Below are 22,673 nucleotides of genomic sequence, written 5' to 3'. Positions count from 1 at the left end.
TACCTACCTACAGATCTACATCTTTCAAAAAGTACAATTATTGTCTAGAATTCTGAATCCTACACGAGGAATAAGCTCCAGAACTGCCTGAATCTTAAATGGTTGCTGTCATTAAATTCTAAGTCATTAATGCTGCCTGTGTTTGTGATGGCAGCTGCGATGACTGGACCAGTAAACAGTGGCACTTACCAGAGACATTAGCTGTGTCCAAATTCAGGGTTTCCACACTTCGGAGTGTACAAACTTCATCGGTTACGGAGTGTCCTGTGTAGTCTGCACACTAGCTTTTAGCTATAATCTGCTATGGTTTAACTATTTTATTACAGCTTAAAGATACATGACAAAGCTACTTAATTCTAAGTCACCTTGTTATTAATGTTATTTGCGCAGTTGCTTTTAAATTAATGTCCTTTAACATCGTTATGGTATGTTAAGTGAGCGGAGTAAAGTTTACCCATCATTTTGATTAGTTTGCAACTAAAATTCACAGGAAATGACCCTGTTATCACAATCTGAATTCAAAAACAATCTCATTTGAGGGGTTTTCTAAGATACAGTCCAGCTCAGAAACAACATATAAGCTACAATGGCTGCAGACCAGAGGAAACAGAAAGACAGCAGAAATTAAACAGAGAAAAAAGAGGGAAAAACCTACATTCACAGGAATATCCATTAACCAGATGTAAATACTACTCTTGCAGAAGGATGGAGGTGTTCTGCTGACTGTTAGACGCCACAGACAAACAACTGATGTTAACATGGCTAAAAATCAGAAATTAACATTTGACCAGAGGAAGTCAAACTCTACATCCACTATTTTCCACCCTTACAATGTTGATGACAAACCTTCTGTCTTTATTTTCAGTGCTGTTCGAACCAGGGCAAACAGGGTAGCATTGAAGGTGACTGTTCCATCGCTGTTGAGAGGCATGTTCATGGACACCAACCGCTGTAGAGACAAAATTACACATGAATGAAGATTACATATTTTTCTTTTTTTTTTTTTTGTGCAGAAAGACATTTCAGCTTCTTTAATGGAAGGCTCAAAAAGACCATGTTTGATCATTTAGAAAGGTACCAGAAATCTGTCAGACTGAGGTTTACCTAACAAACAGACCAGTTTGTGAGACTGAAAGGTTGTGTGTCTGAGATGGTGATCAGCAGCTCTGGAGCGCCACAAAGGACTGTACTCTTACCATTTTTCTTCACACTTCAAGCCTCAGACTTTCAATGCAACTCTGAGTCCTGTCATCTGCAGAAGTACCCTGCAGTTGTGGGGTGTATCAGTGATAGACAAGAAGCTGAGTAGACAGAACTGGTCAGTCAATTTGTGAAATAGTACAGAAACAACCACCTTATCTTAAATACAAACAAAACAAGAGATCATGGTTGACCCCAGGATGAAATGGGGGAAACAAAGGCAAGGCAAGGCAAGGCAAGGCAGTTTATTTATATAGCACATTTCATGTACAGGACAATTCAAAGTGCTTTACAGAAAACAAAGATATTACAGATATTTAGAATATTAAAAGGCATCAACACATAATCAACACATAATCACAATAAAATAATAAATTACATTAAAATGATTAAAAGCAAGATAAGTTAAAAAAAAAAAAAAAAAAAAGTTACCGTGCAGATTTCATGCATAGGCACATGAGAAAAGAAATGTTTTTAACCTGGATTTAAAAATGTCTACATTTGGGGAAAGTTTAATCTCCACTGGCAGTTTGTTCCATTTGTTTGCAGCATAACAGCTAAATGCTGCTTCTCCATGTTTAGTCTGGACTCTGGCCTGGACTAGTTGACCAGAGTCTTTGGACCTAAGAGCTCTGCTAGGTTTATATTCTCTGAACATATCACAGATGTATTCTGGGCCTAAACCATTCTGGGATTTGTAAACAAGCAGAAGGGTTTTAAAATCTATTCTGTGACTGACTGGAAGCCAGTGTAAAGATTTCAAAACTGGTGTGATGTGTTCAGATCTCTTAGTTCTGGTTAAAACTCTAGCAGCAGCGTTCTGGATGAGCTGCAGATGTTTAATGCTCTTTTTAGGAAGTCCTGTTAAAAGACCATTACAGTAATCCAGTCTACTGGAGATGAATGCATGGATGAGTTTCTCTTGGTCTTTCTGGGAAACTAAATTTTTAATTCTGTTGATGTTTCTGGGCTGGTAAAAAGCTTCTTAGTGACAGCTTTGATGTGGCTGCTGAAAGTCAGATCTGAGTCTATCAACACTCCCAGGCAGGCCCGGACTGGCCATAGGGAGAACCGGGAGTATTCCCGGAGCGCCGGTCTAGGATTGGCCTGCTGGCCTGCGTCTCTCTTTTTTTTTTTTTTTTTCCTTTTCTTTCTCTTCCCGCCCAGGAGACAGGCCAGGCCAATCAGAGGCCACTCAGGCCAGTAGAATGTAAGGAGGGCAAGACGATTGGTTTATTACAATTAACACCCGCCCTAATAGTCCGTAGCAACCACACAGACAGCGCGTGTCGAGGGATGAGACGTGTGTCTGGTGCTACGGTGTGGGGGTGTAGCTACTGCTAGCAAACGACGGGATGGACTCCTCCCAATGAGGAAAAAGGAAAGGCGGCGCCGAGAGGGAGAGAGAGAGAAAAAGAAAGGCGCTGGAGGATGATGCCGCGAAATGCCTTAAAGTCACAGACTTATTCAGGCTCCCCATACCATTAAAAAAAAAAGATGCGTCTACAAGTAAGTTATTTAAAAAAAACACACAAAACTTTGATACAAAATACTCTTTTAAACACAGTATGAGGTCCAAGGACCCAAGGGTCCTTGAGGCTGTACACTTTCAGGCTTCACAGTGTAAATATGTAGCCTGTGTAGCCCTTGCCTTGAAATGAAGATAAATAAGACATAGGTTACACCAGGGGTTCTTAACCTTTCATGCACTGGGGCCCAACTTTTCCAGTACAAACTGGTCCGGGGCCCATTCGAACACCGTACTGGTTTAATTGGTCTCATTTTTGGTATAACTTATATTGAATAACTAAACCAGATCTGCTTCCAGTTTAACAGCTAAAATCCAGTGCTTTGATGCGCCGCATGCTGACCTTCTAAGGAAGCATTTACAAACTTTGGGGTCCAGACCTATAAGTGGGTCAGAGCAGGGGACAAAGTCATATATTTACAGCAGTTTATTTTTGTTATTATAATTTGTTAAGTTGTTGTTTCAATCTAAAAAAGAAATAAAGAGATTGTCTTGTCTACATTATTATTTTATTCGTTTTGAATCAACCAAAAACGTGTGTGTGTGTGTGTGTGTGTGTGTGTGTGTGTGTGTGTGTGTGTGCACGCGCACATGCATGTGTTTTGTTTGTGCCCATGCATTTAGGTGTGGGTGTGTGAACATGCGTGTGTGGTCAAGACCAGGGTGGCCTGATGCATGAATGACTCTTGGCCTGAAAAAGTTTCCCAGTCCGGCCCTGCTCCCAGGTTACGAACTTGGTTGGTGATTTTAAGAGCCCGAGTCTCCAGGTGTTTGCCAATGCTGACCCTCTTCTCTTTGCTACCAAACAGAATAATCTCAGTTTTGTCTTCATTTAATTGTAGAAAATTCTCCTTCATCCAGGTGTTTATTTGCTCCAGACACTGACACATTAAGTCTATTGGACTGCAGTCATCTGGTGACAGAGACACATAAAGTTGTGTATCATCTGCATAACTTTGATAACTAATGCTATAGTTCTGTAATATTTGACCCAAAGGGAGCATATACAAGTTGAACAGAAGAGGTCCAAGGACTGACCCCTGGGGGACTCCACAAGTCATGGCCACTCGCTCGGATTCATAGCTGCCAATCGTAACAAAATAACTCCGGCCTTCTAAATAGGACCTGAATCAGTTAAGGACCGCTCCAGAAAGTCCAACCCAGTTTTCCAGCCTATGCAACAGGATTCTGTGATCTACAGTGTCAAACGCAGCACTGAGATCCAACAGAACCAGGACTGATACTTGACCAGAATCGGTATTCAACCTAATGTCATTTAACACTTTGACCAGAGCTGTTTCAGTGCTGTGATTAGGTCGGAAGCCGGACTGAAATTTATCAAGATTTCCACTTTCATTTAAAAAGTCATGAAGCTGGTGAAATACAACTTTTTCAATAATCTTGGAAATAAAAGAGAGGTTAGAGACAGGTCTATAGTTGTTCATTATAGAGGCATCTAGAGTCCTTTTCTTTAGGAGTGGCTTAATAGCAGCTATCTTTAGTGACTTGGGAAAAATGCCTGATGCCAGTGAGCTGTTAACTATCAGTAGGAGATCACTTTCTACTGAGGTAAAAACTGTTTTTAAAAAGTCGGATGGTATCATGTCCAGAGTGCATGTTGTTGATTTCAAATGCCAAACTGTTTCTTGTAGGACTTTTAAATTCACCATTTTAAATTGCGACATGACAGCAGAATTGTTTCCGGGTTTTAGGCACAGACTAATTTTCTTGTTTGACTGTGTGGAATTAATATTTTGCCTAATTGTTTTAATTTTTTGGCTAAAAAAGTTTGCAAATTGGTTGCATTTCTCAGTGGAAAGTAGCTCTGGGCTTATCTGTTTAGGAGGATTAGTAAGTTTTTCAATCATAGCAAACAGAGTGTGAGAATTGTTGACATTCCTGTTAATCATTTCAGATAAATGCAGCTCTCTGGCCTTGCACAGCTCATTGTTATAGTTACGCAGGCTTTGTTTGTACAACTCATTGTGAATTTGAAGTTTATTTTTCCGCCATTTCCGCTCAGTTTTTCTGCATTCTCTTTTTAGGCTGGTGACCACAGTGGTGTTTCTCCATGGTGTTTTCTGTTTGCTCAAGTTGCTCTTGATTCTTATCGGTGCAACAGCATCCATTACATTCAAGACTTTCAGATTGAAATGATCCAGGAGTCCATCAACGGACTCTGCACTGGTTGTTGGTAACATAGCTATAGCCTCCACAAACTTAGCACTTGTTCTTTCATTAATGTACCTCTTCCTAACGGAGAAGCAGGTTGGTTGAACATTCTGAGTGATCAGTAAATCAAACAAAATACAAAAATGGTCAGACAAGGCCAAGTCAGTGACCGCAACAGAAGAAATATCAACACCCTTTGAAATAAACAGGTCCAGAATGTGACCTCGAATGTGGGTCGGTTCTTTTACATGCTGCGACAAACCAAACATGTCCAATATGGAACAAAATTCCTTGACATTACCATCCGTCATGTTATCTATGTGAATGTTAAAATCCCCAGTTATGATGAAATGGTTAAAATCAGTAGAGATAACCGAGAATAATTCAGAAAATTCATCACTAAAATTTGCACAATGTCCTGGACGTCTGTAGATGATTAGAAATAGGATTTTAGGAATGCCCCTTAAAATAAAACTAAGATATTCAAAAGAAGTAAAATCACCAAATGAAATTTCTTTACACTGGAATGAATCTTTAAATAAGGCAGCTTCTCCTCCCTCTTTCCTCCCGTTACGACATTTATTCATAAAACTAAAATGAGGGGGTGCTGTTTCATTAAGAACTGTAGCACTTGTGTCTTCTGTTAACCATGTTTCTGTCAGAAAAAGAAAATCTAAACTGTGAGAAATGATGAAGTCATTAACTAACAGTGACTTGTTGGACAGAGATCTAACATTTAGTACAGCTAGTTTTATGAAGTTTACACTAGTCTCTGTTGTATTCTGAGTTATACAAGGTACAGTTAACAGATTAGATCGATTCACCCCACAAACTGACCGTGTTCGATTCCTTATTTTACTAACTAACACAGGAATCCTACTGGGTCCAGGCTTGATCTCAGAACAGCTGTCAGTAGTAGCAAAACTACAGCAAGGACCCTGAACGCATCATGGCATGCTATCTTTGTTGTGAATTCTGCTGCTCTGTGAACCTCCTACACTTCCTCCCGTGCCCTGCTCTGCCAGGACAGATGATCTAAGAGGAGGATGAGGAGGGGGAGGGGGGGGAGCCCTGTATTTCTTGGTAGATGGTGGTCGCTGGGGTTCAGGCCTGGATAGAGACATCCTTTGAAGACCTTGGGTGATGTGGAGAAGAGGGTCTGGTGAGGGGGGAGAGCTGGCAGTTGATCGCTTCTCTGCTGTGTCCTTCGCTCTTATCTGTACACTCATGTTTGGGTTTGCCGTCCCAACAGCATGACGCAAGTGTGCACCAAGTAATCTGCATCCAGTTAGATTTGGATGCACACCATCAGGTCTGAATCGCTCCTTACAGTTCCAAAAGATATTGAAGTTATCAATGAACTTTATCCCATGGGTGATACATGCGTTTGATAACCATGTGTTCAGGCCAAGAAGTCTACTGAAAAGTTCAATCCCTTTACCCGCTGTAGGAATGGGTCCTGAAATGTAAACATGGTGTGCTCCCAATTGACACAGTCTCTCCAACAGCAGAGAAAAGTCTTTTTTCAGGATCTCAGAGCCAATTTTCCTCCTCAGAATATCAAAAGACCCTGTGTGGACAATAATCTTCATACCATCTGGATGTGAAGACAGAATGGTCGGCAACATCTCTGTCAGTTCCCTGACTGATGTATCAAAAAGTGTTAAATTTTCCGTCTTTGCCATCCTCACATGCTGTGTTATGGAGTCCCCAATCAGAATTGTGTCTATTTGTTTTTGTGTGGAGGCGCCGATAGCTTCTCTAGTCCTCCTGTTTGTGGAATTTTGGCCTCTCCTCCTGGTCTGGTTAGCCCTGGGCTGAGTTTTAGGGCTATTTCTTGAATTTTGATATATCCTTGCATTACATTCATCATCATTCATTTTAATATGACTCAACACATCATATTTATTATGCAGTGAGACTTCAGGTGGTGGAGTGAGTGCTGGAGCTTTAAATTTCCTGCTGGATTTACCTCTGCGGCGAACAACATCAGACCAGGTTCTTGCTGGGGTTGATGACTTTGGTCTGGCACCAACACTGTTCCAGAAGGAGAGATCAGTCTGATGGTCCGGTTTGGGATTTTCCTCAGCTATTCCAATGTCATTTGAACACATCCAGGGAAGTGTATCAGCCGGGTCTGTAGCGGGAGGCTCCACATTCGACATGCCTTCGCGTATGAAGATGTGACTCAATCCATTTGACAACTCAGTAGCATGTACAGAAGCTACTACAGAGTCAATAAATTCTTCATTCACACGAATGTCTTGCAGTGTTTCAATCCTCTTCTCCAACTGTGTTATCCTCAAAGAAAGTTGCTCACACTCAGTGCAGCTCACTGATACTGCAGGGTTAGGAGACATCATTCCACTAGTTCTCCGATGGCAATCAACTAAATTTATCAAAAAATATATTCGTTCCAGTGATTTATAAGTGACCAGGAGTCCTTGTTCCTAAATTTCTTGCCTCTAAAGATAAGAAAATAGAAGAAAAAAGAAGAAAAGTGCAAGCAGAAAGGAGAGCAAAGCAGGAAGCGTCCGCACGGCAGCAAAGCAGGAAGTATAAGCACTGTTTATGTCCTGGGAGAAAAGGTGGAGGTGGTGGAGAAATACAGATACAGATACCTTGAAGATCAGCTAGACAACTAGACTAGACTTGAAATGCAACACAGAAATAGAAAAAAAGGACAGAACAGACTCTACTTCTGAAGGAAGCTGAGATCCTTCATTGTCTGCATCAGTCTTTAGTGGAGAGCTCAATCTAACCCTAACCCTTACCAGAACCAGAGACTTAAAGAAACTGAACAAACAGATCCAGAAGTTCTGGTCATGTTCTGGGGACTGATCTGGAGCTGATTGTCCAGAGAGGAATGCTTCACAATCTCTTCCACTTTTTAATCTTTTTCATCTCAATTTTCTTCTGTACACAGACTGTACCTTTGTTTCTGTTGTAGTACAGCCCCTCTGCTTTTCAACCTGATGGTTTGATCCTGTCAGTTTGGTTTAGACTTCAATACAATCAGAGAGCATCTACTGTCTGCCAAGAAATGTGGTTATAATTCCTCCCTACATACAAAAATGTAATTTATAAATAAAAAAGAATGCAGCTCTCAGACAAGAACCAGATTCCACCATTCAGGTCAGTGAGCCGAAGAGATTTCCAGTGACTTGATAATCAACTTGGACTCATGATTTTATACTTGTGAACAGTCTTTTTTTCCTGATCTTCTCGGTCTGATCTAATGTCTGCTCTCTATGTTGTCTGCTGTCATTCCCCAGATGTGACACTGACATAACGTCACACAATGAGAGAAAACCAATGACATTACTTAACATTTTATCCCTCTGAGAGTGCCTGACAGTACCTTCCTGCAGCGCCGAAGGCAGTAACATCTGTCTCTGTCCTAGTAGCACCTGTCCTCCTCCTCTTTAGTTTGCCTCATCACAACTTCATTACCTCTGATTCTGTGTTATGATAGATTCTAAGATGTTTAAGGGAGTTTGTGGTCTTCATGCGTCAAGCTGAGCATCGTTGCTGTTTGTGAAGCTGAAATATCTCCACTCACCACTGTGTTGGAATGATCACTGAACAGTGTGTGAACACTGCGACAGGACACTGTGAAACAACACTTTGTTTTACATATACCTGTGGCAGGCATAAGAAGAAGTGGTTCCTACCCATCCTGAAAGTTTAGTTATAGCCTATAAATGTTAGTATAGGAGGAATAGATATCTCAGTATTGATCCGCACGTCACTACTAATTATTCATATCGGATAACTACTTAGATCAAAGCGTACGCTTGATCTTACTTACCCATTTATTAATTTATTTTTTGACCGGCACACTGGCCCAAGAGTAATGCGGCCCACCGGGAATCCTCCCGAATTTCCTAATTAGCCACCCTAGTATTGCAATAAAACCACTGGTTATTCTAAGAGCATATTTACTAGAATGAATATATTTCCATGTTCATCTACAAAGAAATTCTGCAGAGCACTTGTCAGTTTCAACCACAGATCAGTGCTGTTACAAAATGACGGCAGATAAAGGGTGAGTACGAATTTTAAATTCCTGTAATATTATAATGCAGCTTCTAAACAGACCAGACAGCAAGCATCACATGGCTTATTACTCATTACAGCTAAAGGTGACTTGCGATTTGACTTGGACTTGCAAAAAATGACTTGTGAACATTTCTGGTGTGAACATCTCTGATTAAAACCACAAACATCCTCCATTACATCAGCAGTTTTCTCACCTTGCAAGCAATACGATGAGGACAGAACTTGCCAAAACCCAAAGGAGGAGGAATTCTCCGGAGGAGTGTCACCACATCAAGGTGCTTGATACGCCCTCTGTTAGACAGAACAAAGTAAAATGATTTTATATTCACACAATATCACCTAATTTTATTTTTAAGCTTCCAAATTTTTTGGAGAAAATTATTTACATTCAGTTAAAAGTATGGGATAAACTTTGTAAATTAGGTAAAGAATTTTTTCAAATACAAAAGTTTCAACATTACTAATATACACATTCAAAAAACAAAGATTCAATGTCAAATATGGTCATTTGGATTCAGTTTTTTAAAGCAATTATTCAAACAGGCATATTCAGATTCAAAGTGAATGATTCGTATTCAAATATAAAGAATTCAGATTCGCTCCCCAGTGGCACAAAGTTTATCCCATATAAAAGCCTTTTTATCAATTTGGTTTTATCAGTGCCATGCTTTCCGTCTGGTACCGTGTCACACCAGAAGCACTTCAGAGCAGAGTGCCTCTGCTGCGGCTGGATTCTCCAGTTCACACCCAAGATTTGCAACATCGTGCAATAGTTGGTGCACTTATGGCCATTTAAAGAGAACAATAAAAAAAAGGTTATTTGGCCAATCTGATTTGGTCTCACTTGTTTGCTCTTTATTTCTTAATAGTAGGGATGTGTGGTGTTGTACAAAATGGTGTGATTTTCCATCTCCAAGATCAAACATCTTGTTGTCTATGGTGTTCAGAACCCCAGCCACACCACTACGAAGATGACCCCGGACCCACCCGGAGCCCCCAGTGGTCAAAGGGCACACACCCACATCACACTTAACCCTCCCAACATGCCCTGTGGGAGACATCCCGCGTGGATCAGAGGATAGTAAGCCCCAAATCTAGCCCCCCTACACATCTCAGGTCAAATGATCACTCCTCTGGCGGCAACCAGACACCGGGGCATGCACAAATCCCACCCCATGGCAGCACACCCAGGCAGGTCCAGAACCCCCGTCACTAACGGACCCCTCCACCCCTAAGAGAGGCAATCCAGGCACCAGAGCTCAGAACCCTCACCAAGCCCACCCCAGAACAGTCCGGCCACGAGACCAAGGGCCAACATCCCCACAGTTGAGAAGGATAGTTTTCTTTGCAATACATAAGACTGCGATGATCATATTTGCAGAGGTAATTGCAATGTTAATTTCACCCAAGTCCCCTAGTAGGCACAGTGTGGGTTTTGCAGAAATATTACATTTAAACCATATTCATATGTCTTCACATACCTAAAGCCAGAACCTGCGGACAGGTGTGCAGGACCAAAACACATGGAAGTAGTTGTCAATTGTGTTCAATCAGTGCAGATATTTGATTGTGACAGACCCATCCTGAACATCCTTTGTCCTGTATAATGAGTTCTATGAAGAATTTTGAATTGTATTAGTTGCATCTTTGAATTTGTAGTCTTTTGAAAGGTGTTTAAACATATTTGTGACCATTCATTTTGACAAAAGTTACTGGAAGTCATTCTCCCATTTTGAAGTTGGAAGAGAGATTGAGTCTTCTAGTTTAGATAATAGTCTATATATTTTTTAGAATGGCTTTGGGGCATTGGGATTCAAGAATTCTGCTACCCTGATAGGTAACTGCAAGTTTAATTGGTTAATGCTATATTTTTTTTTACACATAATAGATTTAAGCTGGTGGTATTCTAAAAATTTAGTGCTGCTGATTACATTATGTGAAGTGTGAATAATAAATCACAAGTTTTTGTTTTCTATTGTATGTTCTGTTTTATTCCTTTATTTTTTCAAAAGATTGTTTTTGGTTATTTTTTTAGAAATTCCAACCTAGCTATTAAAGAGGAACTGATATTGACACCTTTAAAACAAGTGTGGTTTGATGGCCGGGCTGATGAATGGCAGGTCAGAGATAACTAGATCCTCGCATATTGAATGCACTACATCTAACCATGGTTCAACTAGACCGCTAGGTTTAAACCATTTGGAAATATATTGCAGCTTGTTAGCTAAGAAAAAGTGATTAAAACTGGGTAGGGCAATCCACCTTTGTCTTAGTCCGTTGTAAAGTTTTTAGACTGATAGGTGATGGCTTGTTTTTCCACTGAAATTTAGATATATGTGAGTCCAGTGACCTAAGCCAGCTGGAGGATGGTTTAGTGGGTATCACTGAAAACAAGTAGTTGACTTTAGATAGAACCATCATTTTAATTGTGACAACCCTCCCCATTAGTGATATGGGTAAGCGCCTCCACCGTGAGGGATCATCCTCTGTTGTTTTAAGAAGCTGGACATAATTTAGCTTTGTTAGTTGGGGAAAAGGTTTATGCATAAATATTTAATTTTCCTGACAGTATTGTAGTATTGGGTGTGTTTTGAAAGACGCAGATAATGTGAATAACTAATGACCAGTTAACTGAGTTGTCAGATATTGATGAGAATTAGTTAATGAGTGTGATTGTCTGGGGGATAAGTTCATATTTGCAGGTATTTTTGTTTTTCCTTTATTTCTAATATCATATTGTAGAAAGTGGGTGCCAGTATTGTCCAGAACTCTTTGTAGAATTCTGCTGGATAACCAGCTGGACCTGGACCTGTTGGACCTGGAGCTTTATTGTTGGGCATATGCTGGAGAGCTTCATGGAGTTCATTGACTGAAAGAGGTGAATCCAAGACCATTTTATTTTCCTAAATTGCTAAGAAATTGATCATATATTCTCATCTGTTGTGTTTAGTTGTGATTTATATAATTTTTAATAGAATTCTTTGAAAATATTATTTATCATGTCAGGACACAACCCTGATATATTTCTATGATATTGATATTTCCTTCTGGATCTTTGACAGAGGAGATGGTTGTTTTCTCTTTGATTTTGACTGATTAGCCAGGAACCTTCCAGGTTTCTTGCCATGTTAAAAGATCTCCAAATGAAGTCTTTGCACCAAGAGTTGTGTTTTTTATATATTATTTTGTTAAGTTCAAGTTTAGCTTTCCTTATATTATTCAGTGTGTGTTCTTATAGGGAGACATGGCAATCCCTCTAGGGATTTAATTGTGAGTTTTAACTCTGAAATTTTCAAAGTTTCCTTCTTTTTCTTATGGGAAGAGAAGGAAATTATTTTCCGTCTCATTACTGCTTTTCCTGCTTCCCAAAGAAAATACTGTAAAAGCTTCTGGCACGTCGTTGTTTTCTAGCTATAAGGACCATTCTCTTTTAAAGTAGCTGATAAACTCAGGATCTTTAGGTAATGACATAATAAATCTCCAGTCTTTAGTTGCTGGTTTATTGTTCTTGTTCTTATTCTTATTTCTCAGAGTGAATGATACTGGTGTGTGATCGCTGATGGAAATGGGATGGATTCTGATTTCTGACATGTCATTCATCAGTGAGCTGCTAGATAAGAAATAATCTAATCTAGAAGAGAAATGGTGAAGTGAAGAGGAGAAGGTGTATTCTCATAGTGTGGGATGATGAAAGTTTAACAGTTTCTGAAGATTTTCAAACTTGATGACTTCCTGTGGTACTGTATTTGTCCAATACAATGTTAAAGTCTCCTCCTAAATTTAGTGTGTTATCTGAGTGACTATAGAGTGAGGTTAAGAGGGAGTGAAAGAAGGAGGGGTCATCAACATTTGGACCATATATATTTGCAACCGATAACATTTTGGATACATAATGTAATTATTATAAATCTGCCTTCTGGATCAGTGATTGTTTTATCTACTTCAAAGTTTACCTTAATAGGAATAAGAGTTGCTTCTCCTTTTTGCCTAGAATTATAACAAGCTGAGTACACATGTGAAAACTGGGCTGTTAAACAAAAATCTGATGCCTCCATCACTTACCGCTGCCTCTGTCATTTACCTGCCTCTGTCACTTACATTCAGCAGCTCCTTAAAGAAATTTAATTATTTCTCTGAATGTCTGCATGTGTAATCCCTTCTTACCCGAGCTTAGAGAAGAATAACACAGTGAAAAAAAGCCAAGAGAAGGGGTGGGAAATTAAGACAGGCGCACTACTACTTGTATATTTTAGGCTTTTTGAGCAGCCAAAAACATGGTAAATAATAAAGCCAAAGAGGAGCTGCCTTTAAAAAAATCAGGTACAATTACATAGTTTTCATGCAAAAGATTAAAAGTAAATCCAGAGCAGAGAAATTTCCCAGTGGAAGCACAGCGTTGTGAGTTTATTTTTCATGTTTTTTTCTACCTAATGTTCATGATTCAAATAAACATTTTTATAAACCTTATATATGGTTCACAATAACCTAAATAATAATCAGTGTCTATGTGTAATGATCAAAAGACGATCCTTAAAATGCATAAAATGAGCTGCTGAAGTCAACATTGTAAAAATAAGCATCTAAATCTAAATTTTTTGCTGGTGCACCCAAATTCACCCAATGCTAAAAGTCTGTCTGGGGCCCGGCACTATATTGACTGGTACTAATATTTTGTCCCTATCTTACAATAATATTAATAACAAAATATTAGGAACACCTTTCAAGATACTGCATGTTTACACACCACCACCCCAACCCATTATGATCTCAGTAATAAACATACAGAAAAATAATAAAAAAAAGATGGATCAGGAAAATGTTTGTCGCCTCTCTCTCTCGCTCTCTTTCTCTCTCTCTCTCTCTCTCTCTGTTCGTGTAATGGTAAAGCTTATACCATGTAGTGTGAACAGATATAAACAAGTGTGAGACGCGATTTGAACAAGGTAATTAGTATCTGTTATTGGTAAGTATCAATACTCCCACCTTTAATAGTCGACCAATACTAGCTTTTAAGTGCCTGATATATAATTATGTTACATGGAGTTGGTTTCATTCCATATTGGACAATAATAACATTGACAACATTAATTTCCTGTCAGGCTGAGAAAACACAATCTTTTTTTTTTAATAAACATTCTGTTTTCTGGGTTAGAACCAGCCAAAAGATACACAAACACTTACGTGGCCTCGGGGTCATATTCTGCCCAGATTTTCTTGAACTCATCTAAGTGCTGGGGGCCAAGGATGGACCAGTCACGTGTCAGGTAGTCAAAGTTATCCATGATGACAGCCACAAACAGGTTTATGATCTGTTCATTAATACAGACAACATCTGTTTACTGTGATTGCAAGCAGACTATTGCGGTTTCAATATTTTAAACAGCTAATATCTACAATTAGATTTTTTTCTGAAGGAAACATGACATGCACTCTTTTATAACTGCAACAACAAAAATAAGTATCTGATAACAATTTTTGAGCTCATGAAGGTCACTTAATTTGCCTATTGGCAACTTAAAAGCACATGTTTTATCATCCGTATCAGCAAAGGTCACTGCTGTTACAACCACAGCCTAGTCCAGCAACAGTTCAACTGGGTCATCGAGACCAGGAATCTCCTCATGATGCATTGAGGCTTTCACCCCAAGTCCAGCATCACTGGACACTAAGAAAAAAGAGAGAGACTGGGGCATCAAAGCCACTACAGAGGATGAAACAACAAGGACTTCTACTATTCAGGAAGATCGCTTGACCTTTTAATCCTGAGCTTGGGCTCCTTACTTTGAAAAATTTTTAGAAAAAAGTCCACTGAAAATCCAGATGTCCCAGCTTTCCACCAGCACTTAAACACACCATGCATGCATGGAACTGTGAAGCTCCTGAAATGTGAAGAGTCTGAAAACCCTTCATGTACTTGTAAACTGATCTGTAGGTAACAGCAGTTTTGTTTGTGCATATCAGGCAATAATTTAACCATTTGCAGGGTGGTTGTCTGGGGAGGCCTGGTCCTCCTAGGCATGGTGCGGGCCCTCTGCCTGTGGGTGGTAAGGGGGCCACCTCTGGGCTCCTGGGGCCCTGGATGGCCGGTCCCTGGCGGGGCCGGTGGCTGCCGATCTTGGCCCACTGGGACCTATGCCCCAGGACCACGGGGGGCTCTTGCTGGGGCTCTCCTCTGCCGCCCTTCAGGTGGGGCTAGAGTCGTCTTCGGGGTGGGGTAGCTTGGGTTGGTGCTCCGGGGCTAATGCTGAGGGCCCAGGTCTCTGGGCTGCCCTGGTCTGCCTCTGACCTCCGTAGAGGCGAGGTCGCATTTGTACGATTTTCCATCTTTTTCTGTCCCCTCCGGTCAAGTCCAGCAAGATTACATAGATTCCGTGATTCAAAGTAAATAAATAAATAAATGAATCAGATTATCAAGAGGAGCCTTACCCATAAGCCTCCCCTTGGCAGAGTAAATTTGTTCAGCAAGATACAGCAACCAGATTATCATTTTGCTTGCTATGATGCTGGACAGGACAGGTTGAAAAAAAAAAAGAAAAAAAAAAGAACAGGAGTCTTTTTGAAAACTAATTGATCACATCTGTGAGGTACAACTTGTCACGTGTGTGTCCACATTTATTTTCATAACTGATTGATATTTGTGCGTATGCATATTTGAACACACGTTTACAAGTACAAGAATGTTGCACTTTAGAGCAAAAAGACCAGATGGAAAGACAAGGAAAATAAATAGTATTGTTGCTGTTGGCGTGATGTTTAGTTCACCTGGCCAAGAAGTCGCCCAGGTTCAATCCGTATCTCCCTGACCCATTTTTTCACCTACTCGCTGAACAATAAAGACTCTAGAGCCCACAGAAGGTTAAAAATACAATGAAGTTAAAAAAAAACAAAAAAACATTATATAATTACATAAATAGCATCATATATATATATATATATATATATATATATATATATATATACATACATGTAGTTGCCGACCCCTGTGCTACAGATAGCTGTGTTACTGAACAGAAGGGTTGAAGAGTTAGGTTGTTCTGGATAAAATGTGTCTTTACCAGAAAAGCACACAGCATGTAAAAGCTCATGAAGTAGATGATGGCGAAGTTGGATCCACAGGTGTACTCTTCCCCAGGCAGGAAGTCTGATTTGGGATCACACTTCTTCCCATACATACACGCCAGCATCACTTCATGCCACGCTTCCCCTGTAGCACATCTGCGCATACACAGAAATATAAAATCACATGTGGCTGACATTATATTTATGTAAAAAACCTTCAAGTTTAACCTGATGATGCGCACAATGAGAAAAACAAATATATTGTTCCAGGAACATTTTAAAAATAAAACTTTGTTTCTAGTTGGGTTTTTATTCACATTTAGAAAAGCCATGAAAGATAATTGTAAACTGAACACATTTTCCTTTAACTGGTCTGAATTTGACTGAATAAGCAGACTGACCTGAATAAGAGCAGCACAGCCTGTGGGAAGGTCTGAAAGTTGTTGTTTCTGTTGATGAACGTGCCATCGACTAGAGCAATTTTACCAAATATCTGCAGACAGAATGAGGCCATGTTAACGAAAACACAAGGAAGCTGCCCTGTTTCATCTCAGGTTCCTTCTCGCTCCTGTACTGATAAGTAAACTGTACTACGGTCGAAACATGCCTGGTTATCTGAACGTGAGGGATAGTCCTCATTCCAGACAGAGGATAGAGGTGCGAACACCAGAAACAAATTACTGTGCTGACAGAGGCTCTGGGGGAGGAGGAAGGATCTTTAATCTCTGCCACAAATTGAAGCTAAAGCCAAAATTTTCTACATTTCTAGAAGTTTGACTTTTCAGACCTTGACTACTGTAATTAAATATAGTCTGGTATCAGTCAGAACTCTCTCCATTTAAACTCTTTAGAAAGACTACTGGTTCTAAAAACTGATCACATCCCTCCTGTGTGGCCTCGCTTTACTGACGTCCACCTTCAAAGCCTTAAACCTGTGAAATGTGATCTTTGATCCTCTTGTTAGAAATCATGTGACGTTGGTGTCCTGGGAAAACAAGGCACATACTAAATCAGAAAACACTATATATACTTTATATTGTATATTAATTTTACCATACACAGGGCCGGCCCTGGGCATAGGCTACCTAGGCGGTCGCCTAGGGCACCATCTGTTGGAAGAGGTGCCAAATTGCTGTCAAAAAAAAAAAAAAAAGTTTTCTTTTTTTTTTTAATGCTCATTTCATTTCCATTCAATTTCCCTAATAAATAATAACTAAACCAAACAAATAATAAAAATTAAAAGAAGCTACAATATTCTGTGATGATGACGACCTCCTGCTGCTGCTGCAGGCTGCCAGGTGAGAGTGGAGGGAGGGGAGCAGCGCATCCAGGTTCGTAAAGATAACACTGATGGATCATTACAAAAAATTTTTAAAAGTTTATAATGAAAAGACAATCCAAGCCATCAAGTCCTGCTTACAGAAAACGTAGGAAGGAGGAGGGGGAAAAAAATGAGCCCAAAGTAGAGGTATGTTGGAGTTTCTTAACAATAAGGCAGCGTGTGTGTTAACTCTTAATTGTGACAGTGGGCTAACGCTAGCTAACATAGATGCTTTTGCACTGTAACAACAATATCTGAACATAAAAGAAAGGTTTGATACAACATAAAAAATTTTAATTGTATTTGCAAAGCAGTATTTATTGCAACTGCCTGTTTATTGTAAGAGTAAAGATGACTGAATACAGGCAGACGGCCTGTCGGTGTCTCTCTGAGTGGTGGCCCTGGGTGGAGGGACATGAAGGAATTATCTTAACTAAACAACTTTGTGTTACAACTTACATATGAAACAGGCTTCAAAAATTAAATTTGATTGCTTGATTGATTTTTTGTTTTACACAGTGGCATTATTTTGTTTTATTTATCATAATTGTAGTGTGTTTTTAGTTTGTGTGTTTTTTGATTGCACCGTTTTACATTGTTTTAGGATTTAGGATTTCTTTCCCTGGACTTAAGCACTAAACGTTATTTATTTTTAACTAAAAGTTATTTGTTTTGTGCTATTTGTCATTTTTGTGGCAGTTTGTTTAGAGTGTTTCAGTGTGACTTTATTTAAACCCACCTCTTGTTTGTTTCATAAGCGTTGCATCACTTCTAGACGCTCCAGTCTGTCCCACTCTACTGGATCTCAGAATAAGTGACTAAAGCTTACTTTTTGCATTTTTTTTACTGACTGATAAATGTTGGTAGCAGACTCTCCACCTCATCATTTCCTTGATTTTATTCTCTGCTGTTGGTGTCGGCGTTTCATTTTTTCCAGATTTTGTGTCTACGTCATGGCCAGAGTTTGTGTGGCGGTAGAAACATTCTCCCGTCAAGTTTGGTATTTATAAATCCCAAAAGTTGACTATACACACGTGGACAAAAGTGTTGGTGTCCTTCAGTTAATGAAAGAAAAACTCACAATGGTCCAGGCCTGTTTCATGAGTTTATTTTTTAAATAATTCTGTTGAAGCATAGTTGAAAAGCAATGTTTGACTTTCATTGGTTAAATTTCATAGAATTTTTATTTATTTTTACTTTTGTCAGATTCAAGTTATTTCTGTCACCATTGTGAGTTTTTCTTCACGCAAGGAGGGGTCAGAGTTCTGTCCTGATGCATGCACACAGACACATGCGCGTGACTGAGAGCTTCATGTCCAACCACAGCTAAACAAACAATCTACTGGACTAATTTCTGAGTTGTAGTGCGGCTTGAAATGGATCCAATATACTTTGTAGGTTTTATCAACATCAACATGTTATCCTAGATCTGAATTTTAAGAATATTTATAGCATCTCCACTGAATGAAACGGTTTCATCAGGACATGTTAAAACTTCTATTCTGTGTATTTTGCATCACAGTATTTTAGCAATTTAAGGAAAACGTGTCATGGTCCCACTGTTTTTCTGTAAGCTCTAGATTTTTTGAATACATGATTCAGCAGAGCTGATTTTAGTTTGTTAAGCCTGTATGTTGGTTACACTTATGAAACTAACACTGAAGAGTCAAAACAGGCTAATTATTATATAGTATGTGTCTCTTTATTTTAGCACAGAGGGGTATCACCCTGGCAGTCCTTTTAAGTGTTTGTGTTAATCATCAATCCTCCACCTGGATGTTGACTGGGATCAAAATGATTAAGCTTAAACATTTTTAAATTAAAAAACCCTAACAAAAATAGTAGGCTCAGACTTTTAAGGTTTAAAACAATTTACAGTTCGGTTTTCTTAGTCAGATTGCTGGTGAGGGATCTAAACATAGCATTTTATGATACACACTCAAGATTTACCATATAAGGTTCTCTGTCCTATAGACTGGATTCACACACGAACATGTCTTCTACGCACACGAACATCCTATATACAAACTCTATGATTGGAGGATACAGGACTGAGGAATTTTCTTTGTTTAAACCATATATAAGACAGAACTTTACATCAGGTCTTTGGGTCTTCGTTCTGGTTTTGGGACCTCCAGATTTTACTGCAGAAATCTGTTTTGATGTCTGAACTTTTGTAATAAACTTCTTTTTATTATTCAAGTCAGTGTCCAGAGACATTTTTGCCTGAGGTTCAACTTTTCCACATCTCCTTATCAAGATACAGCACTGGTGCTGTATCTATTCATGTTTTTCTCAGTCTGTGTTCTTATAGGTGCTTCTGTAGGTGGTCCTGATGATTGTTTGCTTTTATTTCTTACAGAGGCTGATAAGTTTCTGTACAGCTGCAGCTGATTTTCCTGCTTCAGTTGTACCGTTGTTACGACTGCCCTTTTTTTTTTTCCTGATGTTTTCCTCATGCTCCCCTTTCCCTTGTTTCTCCTTGTCAGTTTCAGCATTAAATGCAACTTATATCCAATGTAAAGATCAATAATCAGTTATCAAGGGGAGCCTTAAATTATCCATTTTCTCTACTTGGCAAAGCAAATTTTGCTGAAGATCCTGGACAAGTAATAAAATAAAATAAAATTAGATTATACATGTGAAGTATTTGATAATGCATATTTTAGATGCTGGAGGAGGTGAAGGTGTGTGTACCTGCATTCCCACCACTGCGTATATAAAGAACAGCATGAGAATGAGCAGAGCCACATATGGAAGAGCCTGTAACACAGAAACCAGCAGGTTAATGACTGAAGGCCAGGTTCCTGATGAGGTCACTGATGATGTCACAAACCTGAAGGGCCTTAATGAAGGTCCACAGAAGGTTACGAATCCCCTCAGAGCGATTCAGAAGTTTCACCAGACGCATGACACGAAAGAGTCTGAAGAAGGTGATGGACACGCTCATGTTCTCAGAAGACTTTCAGACAGAAGAAGAAGAAGAATAGTTTGACTTTGACAGCTGCTGAACTTCACTCAGCTCAAATGACAAGTCATGGAAACTTACTGCGATTGCTTGCATCGGATCCACTTCCTGCAGAGGAAAGAAGACGTGTTTTCTGTGATTGTCTGTCAAACTGCAGACAGTGTGAACATCCAGTTTTCATGCTCAGGCTGCAGACGGTTAATGATTAAATCTCTGTCATCGTGCAGAACGATGCTTCATCAGAGTTTCGTCTAACAATAGATGTCCTGGTTCTGTTAACAGGACTTCCATTTCTCACTGTTTCATTCACTTCTAACAACTTTCATTCAGTCATGTGAATAAAGATTTCTTTAATGTTATTATGCACACACACAGCTTATTCACGTTACGTTATTCAAGTGTCAGTTTTAATGTTTAACATATCAGGACATTTATCAACCAGCTGTTAAACCTCAGATGAACAACAAGCATGTCATTATCTATTAACAACATCATTTTACAGAAGAAGGGAATGTTTTTATAATTTCCTGATTAAAACTGTTTCTTGTGTATGAGTTCATTTAGTTCAAAGTCCAGGCAGAAGTGGTGTCAGGACATAAAAATAAAATGATCAACATTTACAACATCATTCACTGTTAATAATTAGGATTTCCAGACACAGTTGGACTCTTGGAGAAGTCAGAATTTTATCACATTTTTTCAAAAGTAAAAAATGAAGATCTTTGTAGTTGTTGTCTCATCATGAACCCCACTGAGAGTTACTGAAGATAAATTCTGTAACAGGCTGTACCGAACGGTGGCAGCACAGTGTTCTCAGTCTGAACAAGAAGGAGGCATTTGGATCTTTTTCTGGTCCGTCATCTATCTCCTCTATCCTTCACCAATTCTTTTTACAGACAGACATCCTTTAGGATGTCAGCCATTAGGACAGAGGAGACAGCTGACACAGATGTTCTGAAACCACGCAATAAAGAATAACGGCTTAGATTGTAAACACAGTTTTCATGCAGATTAGAAGGAAGTTGATATTTACAGCACAGTTGTGGAAGCAGTAAAGTCCACCAGAGGAAGCCAGAGCAGCCTGTGGACAGAAACATTAGGGTCATATACATCACAGAAACTGCGTCTTCTTCAAAACCATTCAAACACGTAGAAGACAAATACACCATCCAAAAACAAAGTCGATACCTGGTTTTAACTAAGCAAACAGGTAAAAGCCTCCCATTGGATAATTCCTGCATGGATGATGACGTTTCAGCTGCAACAAGTTGTTTAACCCAAACTGAGATAGAAAGCAGCTTCTCATTCCTTGAAAAGTCAAGGGGTTAGTTTGTTTCAGAAGGGTCAGATTACTGGCATCAAGCTGAGAAAACATCTAAGGATCTCCAACTCCGCTCCTCGTGAGCTACTGTCCTGCAGGTTTTGGATTTTTCCTGATGCAACACACCTGACTCAAATCACTGGGTCATTAACAGACTTGTGCAGAGGTGTGTTGTAGTAGGAGACATCTTTCTTTCATCTTTCGTCTTTCTTTCTTGATTACCTTATGTGGCGGGGTGGTGTTGGTAAGGCGAAAAAAAGCAATAATTTCTATACAAAAAAGAAGAGGGTGACAACCCAACTGGGAAGTTAAAACCCCCAGTAAACCTAAAAAGGGTAGGTTCAAATAAAATGCACCTTGGCAGGTGGAGTCCCACTGTTCACGTCTCCAAATCGTCCATTAATTTATGATAATGGACACCTCGTCGGGCATTATCCCTTAAATAACTTACACATGTGCTCACATGTTTAATCTGACACTTATAAACAAAGAAATCATAAATGTTTACCACTAAACCAACTCTTGATGTAGATGTTCTGACCAAGCTGCATGAAACCGGCTTTCATTGGCTAGAGAGAGTCAACTACACTTCCTTGTGGGCATTGAACGCCTCCAAAACTTAGACAAAGGACTCAAAAGTTTCACACACCTCTCTTCTTCTCACTTTACTTTTTACTCTCTTCATTTTTCTTGTCTTGCAATTCTTTACTCTTCACACTAACAGCTAAAGATACAGAGGAGTGTAGGGACTAAGCTGAACCTGCATTTTAACATGCATGAAGACGCCTGCTTAGGCAGGAAAAAACTGGTCAGGAAGACGATCAAACCCGACGTGCAGAGTTTATTTTGGCACTTGCTTAATCTCCATTTTTGTTGGGTTGTTTGGGTTGGTCAACATCGATATTCAGTTTATCTTTAGCAGTTTAATTCCGAAAAACAAGCAAGAATTACATTTTATTATATTACTATATTTTGTATACCTTTTGGGCCCCCATCAAGTTGAGGCTGATGCCGTAGAGAATACTGCCATAATTTAAGGGGG

General features: G+C 39.4%; 1 protein-coding gene and 1 long non-coding RNA gene across 5 annotated transcripts in view; one reads left to right on the top strand and one right to left on the bottom strand.

Moving 5' to 3' along the window:
• Positions 1 to 22,673, bottom strand: part of LOC121636407 (dihydropyridine-sensitive L-type skeletal muscle calcium channel subunit alpha-1-like) — a 145,053-nt gene that overhangs the window by 9,691 nt on the left and 112,689 nt on the right. For all 4 annotated transcript variants that reach the window (XR_006009721.1, XM_041979904.1, XM_041979905.1 and 1 more), the window contains 9 exons: positions 21,344 to 21,391; positions 20,392 to 20,418; positions 20,179 to 20,304; positions 20,040 to 20,105; positions 16,423 to 16,514; positions 16,018 to 16,177; positions 14,144 to 14,271; positions 9,157 to 9,253; positions 847 to 949 (listed from right to left, as the gene is read on the bottom strand). Coding sequence is in view for 3 of the 4 variants with exons in the window: in XM_041979904.1 (XP_041835838.1) it covers positions 847 to 949; positions 9,157 to 9,253; positions 14,144 to 14,271; positions 16,018 to 16,177; positions 16,423 to 16,514; positions 20,040 to 20,105; positions 20,179 to 20,304; positions 20,392 to 20,418; positions 21,344 to 21,391 (847 nt within the window). In the remaining variant the exon portion in view is untranslated. The remainder of the gene's footprint in view (positions 1 to 846; positions 950 to 9,156; positions 9,254 to 14,143; positions 14,272 to 16,017; positions 16,178 to 16,422; positions 16,515 to 20,039; positions 20,106 to 20,178; positions 20,305 to 20,391; positions 20,419 to 21,343; positions 21,392 to 22,673) is intronic.
• LOC121636409 lies at positions 396 to 21,592 on the top strand. Its single transcript, XR_006009722.1, has 3 exons — positions 396 to 406; positions 15,412 to 15,418; positions 21,521 to 21,592. It is a non-coding gene; the product is annotated as an uncharacterized LOC121636409 (long non-coding RNA).

This window comes from Melanotaenia boesemani, chromosome 3 (genome assembly GCF_017639745.1).
Source record: "Melanotaenia boesemani isolate fMelBoe1 chromosome 3, fMelBoe1.pri, whole genome shotgun sequence".
In the NCBI taxonomy this organism is placed as follows: domain Eukaryota; kingdom Metazoa; phylum Chordata; class Actinopteri; order Atheriniformes; family Melanotaeniidae; genus Melanotaenia; species Melanotaenia boesemani.
This window is presented reverse-complemented; position numbering and strand designations above follow the sequence as displayed.